This window comes from Tamandua tetradactyla, chromosome 23 (genome assembly GCF_023851605.1).
Source record: "Tamandua tetradactyla isolate mTamTet1 chromosome 23, mTamTet1.pri, whole genome shotgun sequence".
In the NCBI taxonomy this organism is placed as follows: domain Eukaryota; kingdom Metazoa; phylum Chordata; class Mammalia; order Pilosa; family Myrmecophagidae; genus Tamandua; species Tamandua tetradactyla.
The window spans coordinates 32,075,688-32,100,952 of NC_135349.1; the positions used below are offsets into that span (position 1 = coordinate 32,075,688).

At 41.2% G+C, this 25,265-nt stretch overlaps 1 protein-coding gene and 1 long non-coding RNA gene across 4 annotated transcripts in view; one reads left to right on the plus strand and one right to left on the minus strand.

Moving 5' to 3' along the window:
- The window catches only part of ARHGAP17 (Rho GTPase activating protein 17), a 92,823-nt gene extending 86,361 nt beyond the window's left edge, over positions 1–6,462 (plus strand). For 2 of the 3 annotated variants that reach the window (XM_077141497.1, XM_077141499.1), the window contains one exon: positions 5,936–6,462. In XM_077141497.1, the coding sequence (XP_076997612.1) occupies positions 5,936–6,066 (131 nt within the window). In that variant the 3' untranslated portion in view covers positions 6,067–6,462. Of the gene's footprint in view, positions 1–185; positions 235–5,935 lie in introns of all 3 variants that reach the window. The other variant, XM_077141498.1, reaches the window with a different exon arrangement.
- LOC143667353 (uncharacterized) lies at positions 1,072–5,371 on the minus strand. The gene is made up of 3 exons (XR_013168006.1): positions 5,255–5,371; positions 4,316–4,578; positions 1,072–1,834 (listed from the first exon to the last, which is right to left on the minus strand). It is a non-coding gene; the product is annotated as an uncharacterized LOC143667353 (long non-coding RNA).
- Positions 6,463–25,265: the final 18,803 nt, after the last annotated feature.

Sequence of the window (25,265 nt, forward strand, 5' to 3'; positions counted from 1 at the left end):
GGCAGCTCAGCCCCAGGATGGGAGAATGGAAGTTTCTGGTATTATTTTGATTCTCTGTTCTTAATTGTAATTCCAGGAAACAGTAGTTTCGTTTTCCCAGGTAAAAAGTTTACAGTTCGCTGTTTTTGAAGTGATAGATTTTAGAAAAGAGTATTCTAATTTAAACATTTTATTAAATAATTTAGATGTATGACCTGCCATATTCAGTAAGAAATGAAATTGGAATATTTAATGGTAAGGAAAAGGCACCTGATTGGCCAAAGCATTTTTGCTGCTTTGTGATCATATTTGTGCACTAATGCCTGTTACTAACCGGTCACCCTTACCCTGGCTGCTTGCATCCCTACTAATAGTGCATGTACTAAGGGAGGGCTGGCTTCATTTGTGCTTGCTGTCAATTACTCCCAATTCTAAGTGTGTCCACAGATGTGTTACAGGTGGTCACAGGCTGGCCTCATTAATTTACATTCTTTTCTATACCAAGCAGGCTTGAGGTATAGTCGAAAGGACACACACTTTAGAGTTAAACAAACTTCAGTTAATATTTCAGCTCACTGAAGAATACCAGGCAACGCACAACCTGATTGAGTGGTAAATAGTGAGATTTGTGAGAATTGCAGTTAAAGAGATTAAAGTAGGTAAAATAAGAATAGTACTGATTATACAGTGGGTCTAATAAATGATACCGTTTTTATCTAGAAAAAATATGCTTAGCCCAGGGAAATGTATTAGATTCACATGTCAACATTGTGAAAACTCAGACGTCCAGACCTAGCCTCCTCGGGTCCAGATGCAGGAGGTCTGGGGTGGAGCTGATGAACCACTTGTTTTTCATTACAGCAGTTCTTTAATGAGTTACAAAGAAAATCCTCTGGAGTAGAAAATATTTCTTAATTAGTGAGCATGAAAATTCCCATGAGTCACTTATCCCTTGTGCAATAATGAATAGATCAAGCAACTCCCATAGCAGTCACTTAAAACTAGACACTGCTGGTTCTCATAGTGTTTGCTTTTAAAAATTAAACACTCTTTCATCATGAAAGCAATTCATTAACAAAAATTAAACATGGATATTAAAAACGTATATTGGAAATAGAAATAATATAAAATTGTCCATAATTCTGTAATTGAAGTAGCCCACTGTTGATATTTTGCTATTCTTTTCCTTCTAGATTTTATTTACTCTAAAGGGCAAGGGGGTTCATGGTCATAATTATTTAACATACAGATTTTGGTCCTGAATTATTATTTACTTTATACCATTTGTACTTCCCCATGTTAAAATGTTTTTAATAACCATCTTTAACAATACTGCATAATATTTCATCAAGCAGGTATACTGTTACCCATAGTTATTCATTTAAGTGGCTTCTGCTTCTACTTGCAGTATATTTTTAATGAATAGATATCAAAATCACTTCAAGATAGATATCTGATAAGACTTAACAGAATCTCTCCTTTGACTTTATATTATAAAAAGTTGACTCAGAGTCTCCTATAGGCCTTGAAAGCTGTTGAAGTTGAGAAGAGAAATGGTTGCTGGGAGTAGTTTATTCTCCTTGCAGTTTCATTTTAAGGGTGTATTATCTGTCAAAGTGACCATCAGAATAATCTTGGACCCTTTGAAGGGAAGGTTTACAGTCTAAAGCACATACTCAAAATTGTTGATGTGACACATCTTCTAGACCCATACCCTAAATTGTAGAATGCCTGTTCTGGTCATTGGTGAGTCCACTTCCTGGGTAAAGATACTCAGTACGAGGGTGGGCCATGGTGGCTTAGCAGGGAGAGTTCTCGCCTGCTATGCTGGAGACCTGGGTTCGATTCCCGGTGCCTGCCCAGACTAAAAAATAAAAAATAAAAATAAAAAAAAGATACTCAATACGAAGGAACCTGGATTACACTTTGTAGAGCTTCAAGTCAATTATAAATCGTATTGCATTCTGTCTTTGGGCTGAGGCTGGTTACTCGGTCTCTCTTTTGCTTTTTTTAACAGAGTATTTGCCATATGACCCTAGCTCCAAGCAATATGTTCCAAGACCAGCCTTCTTGGAATTCATATAGTGAAAACTGATGCTTTAAGTAAATTCATAACCAGAGGGTTTTAGAGGACTTAAAAAGCATAAAGAAGGATTCCTGTAGGTAGCTTTCTAAAATAGCCTTTTTTCCCTCTTTATTAAAATGAACCAGAGTGTTTAAAACACAACCCATTATCTCTTCAGAAAATGTCTCTTTTCAGGACCCACACCCAAGGGCGTAGAAGCCCCTTTAAGGAAGAGGGAAAGCATTATGCTTATTAAGAACCAGATGCCAGAATCCAGCCCATCTAGCTTTGATCCTCTCCATCCATTACTGACTTTGTCACCTTGGGTGAGGTGTTGAGCTTCTCAGAATTCCCTTTTTATTCTATATCATGGGGCTAATGCTGCCAGAGTTATGTCATAGTTCAATGAGATATTGCACTAATGTGGGATAGCAGTTAGCATAGTTATCTCATATGTAGTAAATGCTCAATAATGTTCTCTGTTGCGGTTCAGAATTAGTATCTGTCTAAGAACTGGCTCTGCACACATCTCTAAATCTCACTACTTTTTTTGTGTGGTAAAAAAACTTTTTTTTTTTCTTTTTCAAAAAATGATTTGTGTAAGCGTGAAAGAGGGGCTAGGGAAAGAAGTCTGCCTGCCAACCTGGAGCAGACTTAAAGGGTTTTCTGTCTCACGACCTGGCAGGTAGGAGACAGAGAAAAGGAATTTCCCGTATGTTCCCAACATAATTTTTGTTCTGAGTATGTAAGTAATGTGTGTTCATCATAAATAGTTAAAGAAATACAGACAAGTGTACAGATCTAGAAATTATTTTTATTTGTGCCTGAGGAAAAGGGAAAGATAGCAGATTTGGCCTCTGAAAAGTGTCTGTGGGTGATAGGTGTTAGCTTGCATGTAAATACAGATATTAAAAAGTAGAAATCTAATTAGGATGGACAGTGCTTTTAAATCATGCATCTGCTCCCAGGTCCTGTCAGTTTCTCAGAAACTCTTTGGGCTAAGAAGAGATAGGGCTGGTTGCACCATTTGTTTGACTAGCTAGGATAATGGTAAAAGGTTTGAATTTGCAGTGGATTTTTTGCACCAATGTTGCCTTCAAGGCAATCCACTTCTTTGCTGATTAATGGAGAAAATTGAAAAGATGACTGGACTAAATGATTCCTTAGTCATCCATCCACCAACCAGACACCCACACTGAGCGTCTGCTAGTTGCCGGTTGCTGTTCTAGCACTGGGGATACATTGTGAACAGCCAGACAGGATCCCTGCCCTCATTTAGCTTCAGTTGCAGTGAGGACAATTCCAAGACATTTTAAATTTTGTGTGCACAGACAACCCTTGACTGCACCTTTGGATGGTGCAATTCAGCACAATTCTCTTCGCTTTTTGATTATCATAAGACTTGCATTGTCTGAAATGACTTTCAGCCCCTGAACTCTCGACATCTTGGTACCTCCATATACCTGGAAATCCGTTTTTAGAAAGGTTTCAGCCAAGAAGGGCTTACAGTTCAAAAAGTGGTTGCTTATTTTGCAAAACAAAAATGCTATCTCTAACATTATGGAGCCTTGTGATAAAAATTGAGAAGAAAATATGAAGCAAGGTGCTAGGAGAAGATAGATTGAGAAGTGAAACAATAATACAGGGTCAGATTGGCCTGAAAGAATGAAATGGGTTCATCTCAAGTAAATTGAGGCTTAAGTTGTAGGAGGGAGGCCAGAGGCCATCAGTTAGGAAGAGAAAGCTTGAAAGTGAATAATGCTTTCAGTGACCTCCTGAACAATGGAATGAAAGCACCTGGTGTGTTCTTGTATAAATCCATGTTTGCTTCTGGCCACTTCCCCTCTTTCCACTAATCTTTCACTCCTCTAAAAGTTGAATGATAAGAACACAAAAATTAACCACTTCTGAAATGGCCATCTCCAGCCTTTTCATCGTTAGGAGTTTCTTTTACCTCCCCAAAATGGACCACATATCAATAAACTGAACTTATTGAGTAAGGAGTCTTCGGTGTTGAAAACCTGATGCATGCCGATGGTGTCTAATCCAGGAGAGTAGACCAGCGGGGTGAGAAACAGGCTGCCGCACAGTACGGTCTGGCTGGTTGTTTATGGCCATTTCCAGTTCTGTTGGTAGTATTTGTGCTGCACCAGTTGCTAGAAATTTTTACTCTCACTCTGGATATGAATCTGTGCGTTTAATTTCCCTATTTCTCAAATTTTCATTAAAATATCTAAAGAAATAGAATCATAAGGAAAAAACATAACTTACTTCTGGAGCTTAGGGGAACAGGTACAATCCATATGCCAGAAAGTTTAAGGAATTTCTCTGCGATGTGATGGATGGGAAATTAGGCAGGATGGCTCTGCCAATCCAGGAATCATTGCACAAAAAGGAGCACCATGGGGAATAAGTAGATTTCCATCCTGCAGCTCAGAACTGTAGGGACAAGAGTGTGGACGCGAGCCGTAGGGGCAGGAACCAGTGTCAAAGCAGTGAGCCTTCCTGAAGAGACCAGCACTTGCCACCTGTGCCTGACATGGATGAGGAGCAAGAGAAACAGAAATACTCTTAAAGGTAGCTGCCAGCAGGGACAGTTATGATGTAGCTTTGTACCACAGTAAGTACAGGAAAGCAACACTAAGCATTACAGGGAAACTCCCCAGCACACCCATCTCCCAGTTTATTCCCCCCCTGTTCCCCACCGTGACTAACTCTACCTGGCGAAGCAAAACTACAGCAAATTGACCAGCTCCCTTTTCTCTTATACCAGGCCTGAGCTATTCAGGAGGGCTCTTATAATTTTCTAGAACCCACACCTCCTCCTATCACTAGAGAAACCGACCTTTCTGTTTTGATTAGGACCTGTCTCCCAGCTTGACCTGAGGCTTCCTGAAGGCTGTGTCTGTCTTGTTCACTGTTGTATCCTTAGCAGATAGAGCAGTGCCTGGCATGTGGTAGATACTCAGTAGATAATTTGTTCAACGAATGAATGAATTCTGAGATCTACCTGGCTTCACTGGGAAGAGGGCTGTGATAGATAAAGGTATCTTCTGTATGCATGGGAGAGAGGAATAATGGCTTGAGGACCATGCATTGCCATCTAGCTAAAGGCATTCCAGCCAACACAATAAAATATGAAAAAGGAATTGGAGGTGCAGGTATTGGAAAAAGAAGAGAAAATTAATGCTTGTAGACTTGTTGTCTTACCTCAGTGATTGTCAACCAGGGATAATTGTCCTCCCCATCCCCCCAAGGGGGCATTTGGCAGTGTCTGGGAACATTTTTGGTTGTCACACTGAGGGGAGCAGGAGTGCCATCTGGTGGGTAGAGACCAGGGATGTTACTAAACATCTACAGAGCCCACAACAAAGAACTGTCCAGCTCAAAACATCACTAGTGCCAAGGTTGAGGGCATAGCATTAATAATGTAAGGCAGTTCCATCAGCCTTAGAGGAGAGAGTTCTTCCCAGTGAAGCTAATCTTTTCCTGCAGCCCGCGTTATAGTCAGGAGCTTGCAAGTAATACCTTAGAGGAAATGGTAAGAGCAAGATTTCCTTTCCTCAGAGGAAGATTTCCTTTCCTCAGTTACAGCAGTAGCGTCCTTTGTGTTTGCATCCCACCTCCAGGCTGCCAGCATCATACCCCCAGGAGGGCTACCGCGGGCTCACAAACCACCAGGGTCAGGAGATGGGGCTGTGCCACGTGGCTGCCCCTGGGATCTCAAGGCTTGGCTCCTGACTTCCAAGGGCTGATTATGCCTCTTGTAAGGAAACATGTATGTGCATGGGCTGAACCCGAAACTTTCTAGCCTCTCTTCTCAAAGTGCCGCCAGAGGCCTCTTGGGCATTACCACTCATTGACACCATGTCTCCTCATGTTTTTGTCCAGACGCCAATTCTAGGGTTTCAGAACCGCTTCGCAGCATCGTCCCTGAAATGCACTCAGACTCAGCAAGCAAAGACCTGCCTGGCCGCATTCTGCTGGATATAGACAATGACACAGAAAGTACTGCCCTGTGAAGAAAGCCCTAACTGGCCCTTGACCCCTTCCACCCTGGTGAGTGGAACAGGGGCAAACAGACATTTAACTTTGCAGACAAAACAGTGAACAGCTTTCAGCGGAGGGAAAAAGAAGACCTTACTATGTAAGATTTTGCCTTCTGCACAGCCCAAGAATGTGGAGGCTGAACTTTTAAAGCTGAATGACCTGTGTCTTGAAGAAGTTGGCTTTGTTTAGATGGGAAAGAAATCATGCCAAAAACAAAAACAAAATACCTAGAGAGGAAAGTAATACTGCCAAGATGTGTATAGGAGGCTTTTGTCACTGCTGTTAATGCAGGCAGCACCAACAGCAATTCGAATGAATAAGAAGCAACGCGTTAACTATTTAATAAAGTGCATGAATTATGCAAGTTGCCTACTTCCTGCTACTGGACTTTTGTTCATGTATATTAGAAGGAGCTTCCTCTCCTTCAAACGTGCTGCAGAATCATTTTGTATTAAGTGTGGTCTACGTCTCTCCTGACCCCCTCAAACCATGAGCTTTGATGGTGACCGCTGGATCTGTCACCACATCAAACTGGATGTGACTTGTGCCTTGATGGATTGCCAGAATGTAGAAAGAAATGTACTGTTCTGTTTTTTTTTTTTAACAATGTAATTGCTACTTGATAAGGACCGAATATTATTCTAGTTTCATGTTTAATTTGAATTAAATATATTCTGTGGTTTATATGAAAACTTGATCATTCTTGGAGGCAGAAGTGTGGATTGTGTGTGTGTGTACGTGCATACTGTCATTTAAACCAGTAGAATTGTGAATGGGACATCATGGAGCATCCAGTTGTAATTGTAGGAGTTTGAAAGAAGAGAGGGTGTGGTCACAGCAGCAAAAGCACTCAATAGGTGCCCTAGAGACCTCCCTGTCTGGCTGTCCCTCAGCAGTGCTCCATAGTCAGGGGTCTACCATCATTCTTACCAGTCTAGATGCCCCTTTCTTGTCCCTGTGGAGTTGCTTAGACTCCTGGAGGCTGATTCACAATAACTTAGTTTTCCCAGGTCTAGTCATAAATCAGAAACTATTGCTTTCAATTGGAATTCACTTTTTCCAATGACATGAATGCTTTCATGCTCTTTCCAAGCCACTTTTCCCAGGATTGAAATACTTGGAAAGAGTGAATGGATAATTGGAGGAAAATGAAATAGTCTGGATGGTTGTTTTAGTCACATCCCCACCTTGCTGCTTTGCTTAACCTCTCTTTGCTTGACCAGTCCCTATGGCCCAGAGATGGCATTTTTTTCTTGTGTATAGAGAGAGACAGACACTGCCAAGGGTGGCCACCCTGAGCCCTTTTGTTGATAAAGTTGTTGACTAGATATGCCAGGTGACCAATCCCTTGCTTAGGAGACACTGGACCTTCTTCCACTGTAAACAGACTTCATAAGTTTAACTCAGAATTTCCTATACTCCGAAGGACTCCATACACTTAGTAATTACATTTAAAATATGTATCAATAAGCCCATTTTATTCCATATCTTAAATTTATATATTTGCTTAAGGTTCACCCTTTCCCTCCTCGTACACCATCCCTGCATTATTTTTCTAGAACACTCCTTTAGTGTAGAACAAACTAGAGAAAGCAAACATTTCCATAAAGATTGTTCATCAGTGTTGAGTCCATTCTTCAGATTGACCAGCTGTGCAGTCAGGCTTCTCTGCATCACCTTTGGAGATTCTTCCAACACGATGCCTGAGCTATACTGATGAGGAAGCTGGGACATGGTGTTTGCTGAGAAGACTGCTTTGTGCCTAGCGAAAAGTAAGGTCCATGCTGAACATTCTACCCGGGCTGTATCATGTGTTTTGTTATTGCTGATGCTGAAATACAACAGACTATACCCTTATTCCAGAACGCCATTCAGTTTTTACTCTCCTGTTGTTTATAGCAATCACCCTAACCAAGAGCCCCAATTTTCAGATAAATGAAAATTATTTGATTGTTTAATATGTGTCAACGCTAACTGCCTAATGGAAGCTACTCTCCTTCTTCATAGATGGGGTAAGCAATGGTGTGAGGTGGCTCAGCTTAGAGCATTCAGAGCTATAATGACACGTGTGCAGATGGGGGAACTGAGACTTATCTGAGAGGCAGAGCCAGGAGTGGTACCTGGATCTTCTGACTTTCTCAGCCTCGTGACCAGTGATCACTCCTCCCAGGAAACTTGCCATGATGCTTGATCACCTCCACCTTGCACTGAACTTGGAAGAGCCTCTTTACACCCCATCCACCAGCAGAGACTTTATGATCTAACCTCATGGTGACCATCCTTGACCAGGAAGGTGCTGGTTTCCTGGAAGATGCTGCCAGTTATGTGCCTTCTCAGATTGTTTTCTTATATTCTGAACAATTTCTTATCTGGTCCTGTATCCCTGTCCCCCTCCCACACCGTACCACCATGGTGTTCCTTTCACCTTGCCTTGCAATTCAGCACCCATGTAGCATACTGGCAGAAGTCTCTTCTTGATCCAGCACTTTGGAGTCCACAGAGGGTCAGAGCAGGTCACTGACTTCCTTGATTATGTTTCCCAAGAGTTCAGATGCAATGGGAATGGGCTAGTCCCCTAGCTAGTTGCCCTCATTCCCTTGGAAGCTCCATATAAATGGAACCACTTTCCCCTTTGGGAGCTTCAGCTCCCAGTGCTACCCCAAATACCACTGATTTCCACAGGTACTCCTAAGACAAACCCTCCCTTTGGCTTCTCTACTTGTGTTCTGTTCTCACCATTTTCCCACCTGCACCACGGGCCTGGTGGTTCATAACTGTGTTCCAGAGCTTTTCACCCTCTTCTCACAAATTCTGGACTACCATCTCTGTACTCCAGGGTCCCAAGTAGCCTCTGTGACTCAGACTCCAGGAGTCTTCCATAGGCTGTAGGCAGCACTTCATTGACAAGGATGTTTCTAAGCCAATAGCTTTCACTATTTTAACATCATATTGGGGGGCTAGAAAAGAGGAAAGATATGCTGGCTTTGTGAAGTCACTGGCTGTGATGCAGCCAAGAGGCCAGAAGTAACCAAAACTGCCCAGGCTGCTGGGTAAGGGATGCAAAGCAAAAGGTATTTCACTGGTGGTAGAGGTGAAAAATTGGGACATCTCTCTTTAGTAGCCACTTTTAGAGGTGTCCATAGTTCACAACAAATCCCTTAATCACCCTCCAGTCCATAGCCATGCCTGCGTGATGTCACCACACCTCCCAGCCAGCATTTATTGGTGCAGAGCCTGTCTCTTCTGGAAGAGTTCTTGGGTGCTGTGGGTCACCATTACTGCCCACCATGGATTCTGAGTAGCAGAGAAAACTAGACTGCAAAGTAAGAAGTTGACAGGCAGGGAGAAACAGAAGTGAAAAGTGAAGGGAAGCGCACTCTGAGTTCCCAGCTTCTAATCCATGTCCTACAGCCAGGATGCTCTTCTGCCCTGGTCTTCTCATAAAAAATCCCCTCCTTTTGTTTTTTTGGCATAAATTTTCTTGCGTTTGTTTCTGTCACTTGCAACCAAATGATTCCTAATTGATCAGTTCCCCAGAAGAACCTGTCCTTTAAGACCTATAGCTGTATAGGTCCCGTGCAGACAAATTTTCCCCTTCCTATAGTTTCTGCAACCAACTCCACCCACTTAAATTCACATATCCATACACAAATCTATACATTGATGCATAACACATTACCACAAATTTAGCAGCTGTTCTAGTTTGCTAGCTGCTGGAATGCAATATACCAGAAACGGAATGGCTTTTAAAAGGGGAATTTAATAAGTTGGTAGTTTACAGTTCTAAGGCCGAGAAAATGTCCCAATTAAAACAAGTCTATAAAAATGTCCAATCAAAGGCAAACAAGGAAAGATACCATGTTTCAGGAAGGCCGATGAAGTTCAGGGTTTCTCTCTCAAATGGAAGGGCACATGGCAAACACGGCGTCATCTGCTAGCTTCTCTTGGCTTCCTGTTTCATGAAGCTCCCCGGGAGGCATTTTCCTTCTTCATCTCCAAAGGTCACTTCCTGGTGGACTCTACTTCTCATAGCTATGTCGTTCTGCTCTGCTCTCTCTCAATCTCTTATTCTCCAGAATGTTTCCTCTTTTATAGGACTTCAGAAACAAATCAAGACCCACCCAAATAGGTGGAGACATGTCATCACCTAATCCAGCTTAACAACCACTCTTGATTGGGTTACATCTCCAGGGAGACGATCTAATTACATACAGTATTGAATAGGGATTATTCTGCTTTTGCGAAATGGGATTTTGATTAGAACATGGCTTTTCTAGGTTACATACATCCTTTCAAACCAGCACAGCAGCTTAAAACACATTTATTTTCTCACAGTTTTGGTGGATCAGGAATCTGGGCAATGCTCCTGGTCCTCTGCTTGGGATCTTACAAGGCTGCAAGCAAAGCAAGGTATCAGCCAGGGCTGAGGTCTCATCTGGAGTCGTGACTAGGGAAGGAATTCATTGCCTAGACTCTGTCGGATGAAGGGTCCTGGCTTCTTGCTGGTCATCATTTGAGGCCACCCTCAGCTCCTAGCTGTTGCCCACAGACCCCTGACACTTGGGCTGCCCCAAATGGCCACTTACTTCATCATTCCAGCAATGAGACTCTCCAGAGTGAATCTCCTATCAAGATATATTTATATCACATAACATAACCATGAGACTGGCATCCCATTACCTTTGCCATACTGGTTAGAAGCAAGTCACAGGTCCTAGTCATAAGCAGGAGGAGGGGATTGTGCAAAGGTGGGAATTTCAGGAGGTGAGATCATTGGTAGTCACCTTAGGATCTGTCCCCTACACACATCAGATCATCACAAAATGTACAGGAATATCTAGCAGCCTGTTCATAATATTCTGAAATGAACTCAAATGTCTTAACAGTTGTGGAGTGGATAAAAAAGTTGTGGTGTATGCATACAGTGGAACACGTTGCAGCAGTGAAAATGAATAAACTATAGTTAAAAGCATCAACATGGATCATTTTTACATTGATGCTGAACAAAAGAAGCAAGTCAACAATTCATGAAGTGTGATTCCATTCGTATGAAGTTCAAAAACAAAAAAATAACAGTGTCTAGGGTAAGAACAGGTAAACTAGCAGTAAAAACTAAAGAAAAATATGTGATAACACAAAATTTCAGAATAGTGATTATCTCTGAAGAAGAAGGGTGAGGTGACCGGGGAGGGATCCTAGGGAATTTCTGGAGATGATAATGTTCCATGTTTTTGCTCTCGGTTGGATACACACAGGAATATATTTCAGTATTTTCTGTGGTCCGTAGACTCTTGTATGTTCTACATTTCACAAGAAAAGCATTTTTAAACAACAAAGAAACAAATGTGTCATCACAAATGACCACAGGGAGGCGTATTTGATACAAAGAAGAACAAAAAAATCTTCAGGGTTCTGTTTTCACTCTCTCCACTTGTATTTGAATTCAATTGAGTGCACATCAATAAATAATATATTTGGTGACAAAAAAAGCATTTGCCGTGTCATTTCATGGTAGAAACTCAACATTTTTGTTTTCACACGAGACCCCTTATCAGCGAAGTTCACGGCTCATAAATAACTTACGTGTTTCTTCCAGGTAAACACGGAGTGATTCCTCTTCCATACACTGCCCTAGACTCTTGGGAAACAACCTGGAAGGAAGTACACAGGAAATAGTGAGAAATGTTCCTGAGAAGGAAGGTTTGTGAGAGCACATGGGAGGAATTCTAACCCCTCCAGTCAGGGATGGCTCCCTGAAGCTTTCGTGGAAATGTGGGGGTGAAGGTGGTAGAGGTGGGCGCTCCAGGCAACAGGAAAAGCTTGTGCAACGGCTGTGTGGTGAGAGCCTGGAACCACTGTGGGAGGCAGGCAACAGGCAAAGAATGAGACCGGTGAGGTTAGGAGGAGCTGGAGCATGAAGGACCTTAGAGACCGGTGAAGTTAGGAGGAGCTGGAGCATGAAGGACCTTAGAGCCTCTGTTTGGAAGTTATCCCTGGGCCTCGGGGAGCCATTGAGGAAGGAAGGAAGGGAAGGGCATCGTCCAATTTCAGTTGAGATCCCTGAGGGTACAGTGCAGAAAATGGCCTATGGTAGGGGCAAGACTGGAAGCTGGGAGACTCCTTAGATAAAAGCTGATGCTAGCCCAAATGAAGATAGAGGCAGAGGAAAGAGAGTGAAGCGGACAGATGAACAGGTTCTTAGGGAAGCAGAGTCACCAGGATTTGATGATTGATTGTGGGCCTGCCCAAAAGGTAAGAGCTGATCATACAGGCAACCCTAGGAACATATTTGAGGTCCACAAGTGACTGGATCTGCCATTTGGTAACTTCCGGGAGCTCAGATATTGAAATAAATTGGTGCAGAAACGGGTTTTCCTTATTTATAGGTACTTAGTCAGGGATGAACAGCCAGCCCAGGGAGGCAGGATGGGTGGGTGGTGGAGGTGAGACAAAGAGCCAGACACAATTTATGCCCTGAAGCTCATCTATCTATTCATCCATTCACTAGGTGCTCTGCTAGGCATAGGTCAGAATGACACCATGTGCCCTTGGGGAGTTTTCACTCTAGCTAATCAAGTGTGATGCTTAATTTGAAGGGACAAAGTGAGGTTGGGGTGATCAGGGAAGACTTTCTAGAAGAAATACCATTTAAGCAGAGACTAAAAGAATAGGGATTAGCCAGAAGAAGGAGGGGTTGCTTAGGCAGAGGGAAGGAGACAGGGCAAAGACCTATTTATTCAATATTTAGCTATACTCATGGAGGCCCACTTTGTGCCAGGCACTGGGCTACACCCAAAGGTGAGAAAGAACATATTATAGGATCTTAAATTTCAAAGGGAGAGTGAGCAGAGTCACAACTGGAGATGGGCCTAGTCATAGGGGTCTAGTCATAGGGGTCCCATTAAAGAATGTGGACTTCATCTTGAGAGTTCGGGAAGTCTTTGAAGGATTCTAAATAGGGGGTTGATTTGATCAGATTCATATTTGAAAAAAGTCTCTGTGGCAAATTGAATTGTGTTCCCCAGTTTGGACATGGTCTTGGTCTTGGTCCACAATCTGGTGGGTATACCCACTGGAAATAAGATCTCTTCAGGATGTTACTTCAGTTAAGGTGTGGCGCCACTGAATCAAGTTGGACTTTAATCCAGATTACTAGAGTCCTTTATAAACAGAGTGAAAGTCAGATGGAGGGAGAAACCATGAGGAGCGGCCAGAAGCTGGAAGTCAGTGAAACCAGGAGGAGAAAGGAGAAGACATTGCTTTGTGTGTTGCCATGTGATGGAAAAGCCAAGGAACCCAAAGATTGCCAAACAGCCAGTTTTGGCAGATCCTGACCCTGGAAAGAAGCAAGCCTTCTAGCTTCTGAAACTATTAGCTAATGAATTCATATTGTTAAGCCAACCATTGTATGGTATTTGTTTTAGCAGCTAGGAGATGAAGATGGTCACTATCTTAGATTCCTAGGGCTACTCGAACAAATTGCCACAAACTGGATGACTTACAACAACAGAAATGTATTGTCTGCCAGTTCTGAAGGCTAGAAGTCTGAAATCAAGGTTTTGGTCGGGCCATGCTCCCTCCAAATTTTCCAAGGAAAAATCTCTTGCATGCCCCCCTCCTGGCTCTGGTAGCCCCAAGTGTTCCTTGACTTGTTGATACATTTGCCTCTGTCCTCACCTGGTCATCTTTTCTATCTGTGCCTGTGTCTTCTCTCCCTTTCTTATAAGGGCACCAGTCATACTCCCAGTAGAACTTCATTTTAACTTGCCAAATTTCATCTCTAATGGTCTTATTTCCAAATAAGGTCACATTCTGCAGTGCTGGAGAGTTGGACTTCAAAATATTCATAACATATCCATAGCATATATATAACAATCATTCTACCAATGGCTGAAGAATACGCAGGAATAGAGGGAGGAAGTTTACCTAGACTGACCACAGTAATCCAGGGGGAAAATGGCGCTGGCCTGGGATACCATCGTGACAACCTCTGATGAAACATACTTCTGGCCCCAGTCAGAGGCAACAGTGTTCTTGATTGTAATCATTCAGAGCGGCCAGTGGGTCTTGGCCAAAGTACAGAGTTTGGAGAAGCTCAGGACTCCAGGGAAAGTCTCACTGGGCCTAAATACCCCTCATCTGGCCCCAGGAGAAGGTAGCTTAGCCTCTCTGTGAAGATTTCCCCTTGAGCCCACTTGCCTCAGAAACTATCACAGCCTCTTCTTGGGAAGAGCCAGTTACATGGGGCTGAAGTAAAATCCACCTTAGCCAACAGTTCACTTATGCTCCTACTTAGGAGGGCTGAGGTGTTGTGCCTTTTGTCTAGTCCACAGTTATAACTTAGATTAGTGTGGAAAAGCAAGGCATTCCATCAAGGATAGTGACTGTGGGCTAATCCATTTCCCTTTGGACAAGGTAGGACCCAGGTCTAAGGGCATCATAATAGAATCAAAAGATATCATCAAATGACTAGGTGAGCTAGTGACTCTTCAGACCCATGGTTTCCTTTCCATTTCCTTTGAAATCTGAAAATTTAGGCCCCTTGAAAGATGGCTCCTTTCTCAAGCTCTATTGGGCTACTAAATAGCTCCACTTCTCTCCCCTAACACACACATACTCCTCCCAACTCCTACCCCATTTGAATTCTCACCCTTTTCCAAGAACTGGAGGATTCATGACCTTGAGCTACCCCACTTAGTCTCAGGGCTAACTGCTTGGCTCACTTGTGGTCTTAGCTGTACATGTGCAAACATATGAGTCATTCCATTTGACCCCATCAGCTCTAGGGTCGGAATGAGAGATGCTATGATGTTTGGCTCAATACAGCACTGAAGTGACTGCTTTTTCAAGTCAAAATCCCCTGGAACATTTGCATCTATTCAGAAAAAGAAATAAAACGAAAACAGAAAAAATCCTCAGCCAGTACACATTCATTGCAGAGTTGCTTGTCTTCCCATTTGCTTTTGTTTTTAGGGAAGCATGATCATGGGGAATTAAGCAGGAGAAATACAGTCCCAACGACTTGGGAAGTATACACAGTTCCTTGATTTCCCTATAACATCAGATTTCTGGGTCCTAACTCAGGTCTATCTCAAAGAAATCCTATTCAGGAGCAAGTGTCACCATGAGAAAAACCTTTAGAGACCAACTTTTCCTTTACCCAAAACCAGTGATGCTGGAAGCCAAGAGATAGAATGCGAATCCCATTCCTTGCACTTTGAAGGTGACCTGGGGAAATGTTCAGAAACCAAACACTCAGCCCAGGAGATGTGGCTGTTGTTGGGCTTGGAGGTCCAGCTGGTATGTTTGTTTGCTTATCCCTTTGCATTTGGCTGTCAGATAGGAAGAAGACATAACTAGCCTTTTGAGAAAAGGAAGCTTTTACACTTTTCTCCTTTTTCCAGCTTCTTTAATTCTCTCTCTCTCTCTCTCTCTCTCTCTCTCTCTCTCTCTCTCTCTCTCTCTCTCTTTTTTAGATAACATTTTTTATTTCAAGCAGTGAAATTTAAGAATTATAGAAAAGTTAGGGAAACTCTTATAAGCAAAAAGGAAAGTTATAAGTTACCCATAATGCCACCATGCAGAAATAGAGATAGCTGCTTCCAACATTTTCTTTTTTTTTTTCTCCTGGCACAGGTGTCCATAAACTTTTTTATTTTATAAATACCAAAAAACACAAAGAAAATGCAAACATTCCTATGTTGATCATTCCATTCTATATATATAATCAGTAATTCACAATATCATCACATAGTTGCATATTCATCATCATAATCATTTCTTAGAACATTTGCATCTATTCAGAAAAAGAAATAAAACAAAAACAGAAAAAAAAATTTATACATACCATACCTCTTACCCCTCGGTTTCGTTGATCACTAGAATTTCAAATTAAATTTTAACATTTGTTCCCCCTATTACTTATTTTTATTCTATGTTCTACTCGTCTGTTGACAAGGTAGATAAAAGGAGCATCAGACACAAGGTTTTCACAGTCACATTGTGAAAGCTATACCATTATCCAGTCATCATCAAGAAACATGGCTACTGAAACACAGCTCCACATTTTCAGGCAGTTCCCTCCAGCCTCTCCATTACATCTTGAATAACAAGGTGATATCTACCTAATGTGTAAGAATAACCTCCAGGATAACCTCTCGACTCTCTTTGGAATCTCTCAGCCATTGACACTTTGTCTCATTTCACTCTTCTCCCTTTTGGTCGAGAAGGTTTTCTCAATCCCTTGATGCTGAGTCTCAGCTCATTCTAGGATTTCTGTCCCACATTGCCAGGAAGGTCCGCACCCCTGGGAGTCATGTCCCACGTAGACAGGGGGAGGGTGTTGAGTTTGCTTGTTGTGTTGACTGGAGAGAGAGGCCACATCTGAGCAACAAAAGAGGTTCTCTTGGGGGTGACTCTTAGGCCTAATTTTAAGTGGGCTTGACCTATCCTTTGTGGGGTTAAGTTTCGTATGAACAAACCCCAAGACTGGGGGCTCAGCCTATAGCTTTGGTTGTCCACACTGCTTGTGAGAATATCAAGAATTCAACTTGGGGAAGTTGAATTTCTCCCTGTTCTCACCATTCCCCAAAGGGGGCTTTGCAAATACTTATCTACTCACTGATAAATCACTCTGGGATTCATGGGGGCATCACTCTGGACAAACCAACAAAATATCATGTCCTACCTGAGATTCCAAGTACTTATGTTGTTCAACCAACTATCTACATAAGTTACATTAGGAAATGCACTAGTCAAAATATAAATTTTGTGCCAAATAAACATTTTTTGCTTTAGTCTCACACATAAGTTGAAATTTTAAAATATTAATTACCATCTGTTTTCAGCACCCTGCAGTAATGACATTCCTTTGTTCTTCCTCGTGCAAAAACAGTTTAAAAATGTGTACATTTAGTCACTATCATTATACACTCTAGGCATTCCTAGATTATGCCATCTCAGTTTTTATCGTCTATCTTTCTTTCTGGTTTCATTTATGTCCCTAGCCCTCCTCCTTGTATCATTCTCACATTCAGCTTCATTCAGTGTTTTAACATAATTATATTACAGTTAGATAGTATTGTGCTGCCCATTTCTGAGTTTTTATATTCAGTCCTGTTGCATAATCCGTATCCCTTCAGCTCCAATTACCCAATATCTTACCCTATTTCTATCTCCTGATGGTCTCTGTTACCAATGAAATATTCCAAGTTTCTTAACTAATGTCAGTTCATGTCAGTGAGACCATACAGTATTTGTCCTTTTGTTTTTGGCTAATCTCACTCAGCATTATGTCCTCAAGGTCCATCCATGTTGTTACATACTTCATAACTGTATTCTGTCTTACGGCTACATAATATTGCATCATAAACAAACCACAGTTTGTTTAGCCACTCTTCTATTGGTGGACATTTTGGCTGTTTCCATCTCTTTGCAATTGTAAATAATGCTGCTATAAACATTGGTGTGCAAATGTCTGTTTGTGTCCTTGCCCTTATGTCCTTTTGAGTAGATACCTAGCAGTGGTATTGCCGAGTCATATGACAATTCTATATTCAGCTTTTTCAGGAACCGCCAAACTGCCTTCCACAGTGGTTGCACCATTTGACAATCCCACCAACAGTGGGTAAGTGTGCCTCTTTCCCCACATCCTCTCCAGCACGTGTCATTTTCTGTTTTATTGATAATGGCCATTCTGGTGAGTGTGAGATCTCATTGTGGTTTTGATTTGCATTTCTCTAATGGCCAGGGAAGTTGAGCATCTCTTCATGTGCCTTTTGGCCATTTGTATTTCCTCTTCTGACAAGTGCGTTTAGGTCTTTTTCCCATTTTGAAATTAGATTGGCTGTCTTTTTGTGGTTGAGTTGAACAATTTCTTTATAAATTCTGGATACTAGACCTTTATTTGATATGTCGTTTCCAAATATTGTCTCCCATTCTGTAGGCTGTCTTTTTACTTTCTTGATGAAGTTCTTTGATGTGCAAAAGTGTTTAATTTTGAGGAGTTCCCATTTATTTATTTATTTCTTCAATGCTCTTGCTTGAGGTGTAAGGTCTATAAAACCACCTCCAAGTAAAAGATTTATAAGATATTTCCCTACATTTTCTTCTAACAGTTTAATGTTCTTAGACCTAATGTTTAGGACTTTGATCCATTTTGAGTTAACTTTTGTATAGGGTGTGAGATATGGGTCCTCTTTCATTCTTTTGCATATGGATATCCAGTTCTCTAGGCACCATTTATTGAAGAGACTGTTCTGTCCCAGGTGAGTTGGCTTGACTGCCTTATCAAAGATCAATTGTCCATAGATGATAAGTTCTATATCTGAACACTCCATTCAATTCCATTGGTCAGTGTACCTATCTTTATGCCAACTGTTTTGACCACTGTATCTTCAAAATACACCTTAAAGTCAGGTAGCATGAGACCTCCGACTTCATTTTTTTTTTCCTCAGGATACTTTTAGCTATTTTGGGCACCCTGCCCTGCCAGATAAATTTGGTTATTGGTTTTTCTATCTGAAAAGTAAGTTGTTGTGATTTTGATTGGTATTGCATTGAATCTGTAAATCAATTTAGGTACAATTGACATCATAACTATATTTAGTCTTCCAATCCATGAACACCATATGCCCTTCTATCTATTTAGGTCTTCTGTGATTTCTTTTAACAATTTCCTGTAGTTTTCTTTGTATAGGTTTTTTGTCTCTTTAGTTAAATTTATTCATAAATATTTCGTTCTTTTGGTTGCAATTGTAAATGGAATTCGTTTCTTGATTTCCCCCTCAGATTGTTCATTACTAGTATATAGAAACACTACAGATTTTTGAGTGTTGATCCTTTAACCTGCCACTTTGCTGTACTCGTTTATTAGCTCTAGTAGTTTTGCTGCGGATTTTTCAGGGTTTTCAACATATAGTGTCATATCATCTGCAAACAGTGAGAGTTTTACTTCTTCCTTTCCAGTTTTGATGCCTTGTATTTCTTTTTCTTTTCTAATTGCTCTGGCTAGAACTTCCAACACAATGTTGAATAACAGTAGTGATAGTGGACATCCTTGTCTTGTTCCTGATCTTAGTGGGAAAGTTTTCAGTTTTTCCCCATTGAAGATGATATTAGCTGTGAGTTTCTCATATATTCCCTTTATCATTTTGAGGAAGTTCCTTTCTATTCCTTTGAAGTGTTTTCAACAGGAAAGGATGTTGAATTTTGTCAAATGTCTTTTCTGCATCAATTGAGATGATCATGTGGTTTTTCTGCTTTTATTTGTTGATATGGTGTATTACATTAATTGATTTTCTTATGTTGAACCATCCTTGCATACCTGGGGTGAATCCTGCTTGGTCATGATGTATAATTCTTTTAATGTGTTGCTGGATTCAATTTGCTAGAATTTTGTTGAGGATTTTTACATTCATATTCATTAGAGAGATTGGTCTGTAGTTTTCTTTTTTTGTAATATCTTTGTCTGGCTTTGGTATGAGGGTGATGTTGGCTTTGTAGAATGAGTTAGGTAGCTTTCCCTCCTCTTCAATTTTTTTTGGAGAGTTTGAAGCAGGATTGGTACTAATTCTTTCTCGAATGTTTGGTAGAATTCACGTGTGAAGCCATGTGTTCCTGGACTTTTCTTTTTGGGGAGCTTCTGAAAGACTGATTCAATTACTTTACTTGTTATTGGTTTGTTGAGGTCGTCTATTTCTTCTGGAGTCAAAGTTTGTTGTTCATGCCTTTCTAAGAAGTTGTCCATTTCATCTACATTGCTGTATTTATTAGCATGAAGTTGTTCATAGTATCCTGTCATTACTTCCTTTATTTCTGTGGGGTCAGTGGTTATGTCTCCTCTTCCATTTCTGATCTTATTTATTTGCATCCTCTCTCTCTTCTTCTTTTTGTCAATCTTGGTAAGGGTCCATCAATCTTATGGAATTTCTCATAAAACCAGCTTCTGGTTTTATTGATTTTCTCAATTGTTTTCATGTTCTCAATTTCATTTATTTCTGCTCTAATCTTTATTATTTCTTTCCTTTTGCTTGCTTTGGGGTTGGTTTGCTGTTCTTTCTCTATTTCTTCCAAGTGAATAGTTAATTCCTCATTTTTTGCCCTTTCTTTTTTTTTTGATATAGGCATTTAGGGCAATAAATTTCCCTCTTAGCACTGCCTTTGCTGCATCCCATAAGTTTTGATATATTCTGTTTTCATTTTCATTTGCCTCGAGATATTAACTGATTTCTCTTGTAATTTCTTCCTTGACCCAGTGGTTGTTTAAGAGTGTGTTGTTGAGCCTCCACATATTTGTGAATTTTCTGGTGCTTTGCCTATTATTGATTTCCAAACTTCATTCCTTTATGATCTGAGAAAGTGTTTTGTATGATTTTAATCTTTTAAATTTTATTGAGACTTGCTTTGTGAGCCAGCATATGGTCTATCTTTGAGAATGATCCATGAGCACTTGAGAAAAAGGTATATCCTGCTGTTGTGGGGTGTAATGGTTCTATAAATGTCTGTTAAGTCTAACTCATTTATTATATTATTTAAATTCTCTGTTTCTGTATTGATCCTCTGTCTAGATGTTCTGTCTGTTGATGAGAGTGTGGAATTGAAGTTTCCAACTATTATGGTAGATGTGTCTATTTCTCTTTTCAGTGTTTGCCACATGTATTTTGGAGCATTCTATTTTGGTGCATAAATATTTATGATTGTTGTGTCTTCATGCTGAATTGTTCCTTTTATTAATACATGTATCCTTCTTTGTCTCTTTTAACTGTTTTACTTCTGAAATCTAATTTGTTGGGTATTAGTATAGCTTCTCCTGCTCTTTTCTGATTGTTATTTGCATAAAATATCTTTTCCCAACCTTTCACTTTCAACCTATGTTTGGGTCTAAGATGTGTTTCCTGTAGACAGCATATAGATGGGTCCTGTTTTTTAATCCATTCTGCCAGTTTATGTCTTTTGATTGGGGAGTTTAATCCATTAACATTTAGTATTATTACTGTATAGGTAGGACTTTCTTCTACCATTTTCCTTTTGGATTTTATATGTCATATCTATATTTCCTTCTTTTTACCTTTACTCATAGTCTTCCTTTCTGCACTCTTCACCACACCTCTCTCTTCTGTCTTTTTGTATCTGCTTCTAGTGCTCCCTTTAGTGTTTCTTGCACATCTAGTCTCTTGGTCACAAATTCTCTCAGTGATCTTTTGTCTGGAAATATTTTAATTTCTCCCTTAGTTTTGAAGGACAGTTTTGCTGGGTATAGAATTCTTGGTTGGCAGTTTTTCTCCTTTAGTAATCTAAATATATCATCCCACTGTCTTCTTGCCTCCATGCTTTCTGCTGAGAAATCTAAACATAGTCTTATTGGGCTTCCCTTGTATGTGATGGATTGCTTTTCTCTTGCTGCTTTCTAGATTCTTTCTTTCTCTTTGACCTCTGACATTCTGATTAGTTAGTGTCTTGGAGTACATCTATTTGAATCTTTTCTCTTTGGGGTATGCTTCACTTCTTGGATCTGTAATTTCAAGTCTTTCATAAGAGTTGGGAAATTTTCAGTGATAATTTCCCCCATTAGCTTTTCTCCTCCTTTTCCCTCCTCTTCTCCTTCCAGGACACCCACAACACTTATATTCATGCGCTTCATATTTTCATTCAATTCCCTGAGTCCCCGCTCATATTTTTCCATATCTTTCCCTATATTTTCTTTTTCTTGTTGGATTTCAGATGTTCTATCCTACAGTTCAGTAATCCTACGTTCTGCCTCTCGAAATCTACCATTGTAGGTTTCCATTGTTTTTTTAATCTCTTCTACTGTGCCTTTCATTCCCATAAGTTCTGTGATTTGTTTTTTCAGACTTTCAATTTCTTCTTTTTGTTCATTCCTTGCCTTCTTTATATCCTCCCTCAATTCATTGATTTCGTTTTTGATGAGGTTTTCCATGTCTGTTCATATATTCTGAATTAATTGTTTCAGCTCCTGTATCTCACTTGAATTGTTGGTTTGTTCCTTTGACTGGGTCATATCTTCAATTTTCCTAGTGTGATTTGTTATTTTTTGCTGGTGTCCAGGCACTTAATTACCTTAATTAGTTTATTCTGGAGATTGCTTTCGCCTAGGGTTTTCTTGCTGGATGAATTTGTTGTCTGTCTCTTCTTTGACATTCAGTTCAGCTTTTTCTGGGCCTCTAGCTTAAGTTTTGTTGAACAGAGGAGAATTTTGAATTTTTCATTTCTTGTTTCTTGCCCCGCTTGTATGGTGCCTCCCCCCACCCCTCACTTAGGAGGGTCTACTTAGGTATTATAGACCCCAGCCGGATTTTCCCAGACCAAAGTGGCCTCCTATCAGGAGGAAAGAGTCACCTGTGTCGGTTTTCCCTGAGGGTGAGACCCAGCAGGTTGAAACACTTTTCTGTGAAGTGTCTGGACTCTGTTTTTCTTATCCTGCCCAGTATGTGATGCTTGTCTGTCTGCAGGCCCCATCAGCATAAGATGATGCAGTACTTTTAGCTTTGGCAGACTCTCTCTGCTGGGGGTGTGGTGGAGACAGAGGTGAGGTTGTAGACTGCTTTTAATGGCTTCAAATTACCAAGCCCTGGTGTCTGAATTCCTTAACGGAAGGATTCCACCTGGTTTGGGCTTCACCCCTCCCCTGGGGAAGGAATCGGCTCCAGACAAGCCCATAATCGAGCTCACTTCTGCCTATGCCTGGGGCAGTTGCAGCCTGAGAAGCCCTGCCACTGTATCCAAAGGCAGTAAAACCTTTGTAGAAACAACCAAAAAAACCTCTATTTCTTTTTTTTTTTCTTTTTCTTTTTCTGTCGGCCCTGCCCCTTGGTGCTGGGGCAAAACTGAGTGACCTCCACTTTGACCAGGTTCACCTGAGCTGGGGGTCTATTTTTAGTAGTCAGAATTTGTTAATTAATGCCACAATTAGCATTTGGTTGTGCTCAGCCCCTGCTGCTGGTAAAGTCTCTTTCCTTTCCCCTCTGGGAAGCAACCTGCGGGGGAGGGGTGCCGGCCACAGTGGCTTTGGGAACTCACGGTTCTAGGGGGGCTCGCAGCTGGTCCAGCTGGTCCAGACTGGGGTACGCTGTGTGTCCGGTCACTGACATGGCCCCAGGAGCTGTTCTGTCCTGTTTCTGGTTATTTAGTAGTTGTTCTGGAGGATGAATTAAAATGCGCACATTGCTAAGCCACCATCTTGGCCCCTCCTCCTCCTAAGATCTCCATTCTCTTTTTTTTAAAAAAAAAATTTTTATTGAGAAATTTATACGCACACACAGTCCAGTCCAACCATATTATACAATCAATGGCTCACAATATCATCACATAGTTGTGTATTCTTCACTATGAGCATTTTTAGAACATTTGTATCACTCCAGAAAAAGAAAAAAACAACTCAAACATCCCATACCCCTTACCCATCCCTCTCATTGACATTCCTTTGTTCTTCCTCATGCAAAACATTTTTTAATTTGTACATTTAGTCACTATCATTGTACATTTAGGCATTCCTAGATTATACCATCTCAGTCTTCATCATCTAACTTTCCTTCTGGTTTCATATGTGTCTTTCAAAAGAAATGGCAAACTTTCATGTTAAGGAGGAGGGGCCAAGATGGCAGCTTAGCAATGTTCGTATTTTAGTTCGTCCTCCAGAACAACTACTAAATAACCAGAAACAGTACCGAACAGCTCCCGGAGCCATGTCAGTGACTGGACACACAGCATACCCCAGTCTGACCAGCTGGATGGGCTGCGAGCATCCCCAGAATGGTGAGTTCCCCAAGCTGCGGCGGCGGGTGCCTGGTGTCCCTCCCCCACAGGTGGCTTCCCAGAGGGAAAGGAAAGAGACTCTAAACCTGGTCAAGGCAGAGGTCACTCACTGGGCTCACGGAAAAAGAGGAAAGGGGAGGAAACGGAGGTTTTAGTGGCTGTGTTTCTACGGAGACTTGGCAGCCTCTGGATTCAGCGGTGGGACTTCTCAGACTGCAACTGCCCCAGGCATAGGCAGAAACGGGCTGCTTTCAGGGCTGTCTCCCACCTGTGCCTTCCCCAGGGGAGGGTTGAAGCCCAACTCAGGTGGAATCCCTCCCTCAAGGAATTCAGACCCCAGGGCTTGGCAAATTTGAAGCCATTAAAACCAGCCTACAACCTCTCCTCTGTCTCCACCATGCCCCCAGCAAGGAGAGTCTCCCAAAGTTAAAAGTGCCGCAACATCTTTTGCTGGTGCAACCTGCAGGCAGACACGCCACATCCTGGGCAGTATAAGAAAAACAGAGCCCAGAGACTTCACAGGAAAGTCTTTTAACCTGCTGGGTCTCACCCTCAGGGAAAACTGACGCAGATGACTCCTTCCCCCTGATAGGAGGCCAGTTTAGTCCGGGAATACCCGGCTGGAGTCTATAATACCTACGTAGACCCTCCTAAGCGTGGGGAGGGAAAAGGCACCATACAACCAGGGCAAGAAACAAGAAAACAAGAACTGAAAAATTATCCTCTGTTAAACAAAACCTAAGCTAGAGGTCCAGAAAAAGCTGAACTGAATGTCAAACAATATATAGACAACAAACTCATCTAGCAAGAAAACCCTAGGTAAGAGAAGTGAAAGCAATCTCCAGAATAAGCTAATTAAAGTAATTAAATGTCTAGACGCCAGCAAAAAATAACAAATCACACCAGGAAAATTGAAGATATGGCCCAATCAAAGGAACAAACCAATAGTTCAAATGAGATATAAGAGCTGAAGCAATTAATTCAGAATATACGAACAGATATGGAAAACCTCATCAAAAACCAAATCAATGAATTGAGGGAGGATATGAAGAAGGCAAGGAACGAACAAAAAGAAGAAATGGAAAGTCTGAAAAACAAATCACAGAACTTATGGGGATGGAAGGTACAGTAGAAGAGATGAAAAAACAATGGAAACCTACAATGGTAGATTTCAAGAGACAGAGGTTAGGGTTAGTGAACTGGAGGACAGAACATCTGAAATCTGACAAGAAACAGAAACTATAGGGAAAAAATGGAAAAATATAAGCAGGGACTCAGGGAACTGAATGATAATATGAAGCGCAAAAACATATGTGTTGTGGGTGTCCCGGAAGGAGAAGAGAAGGGAAAAGGAGGAGAAAAACTAATGGAAGAAATTATCACTGAAAATTTCCCAACT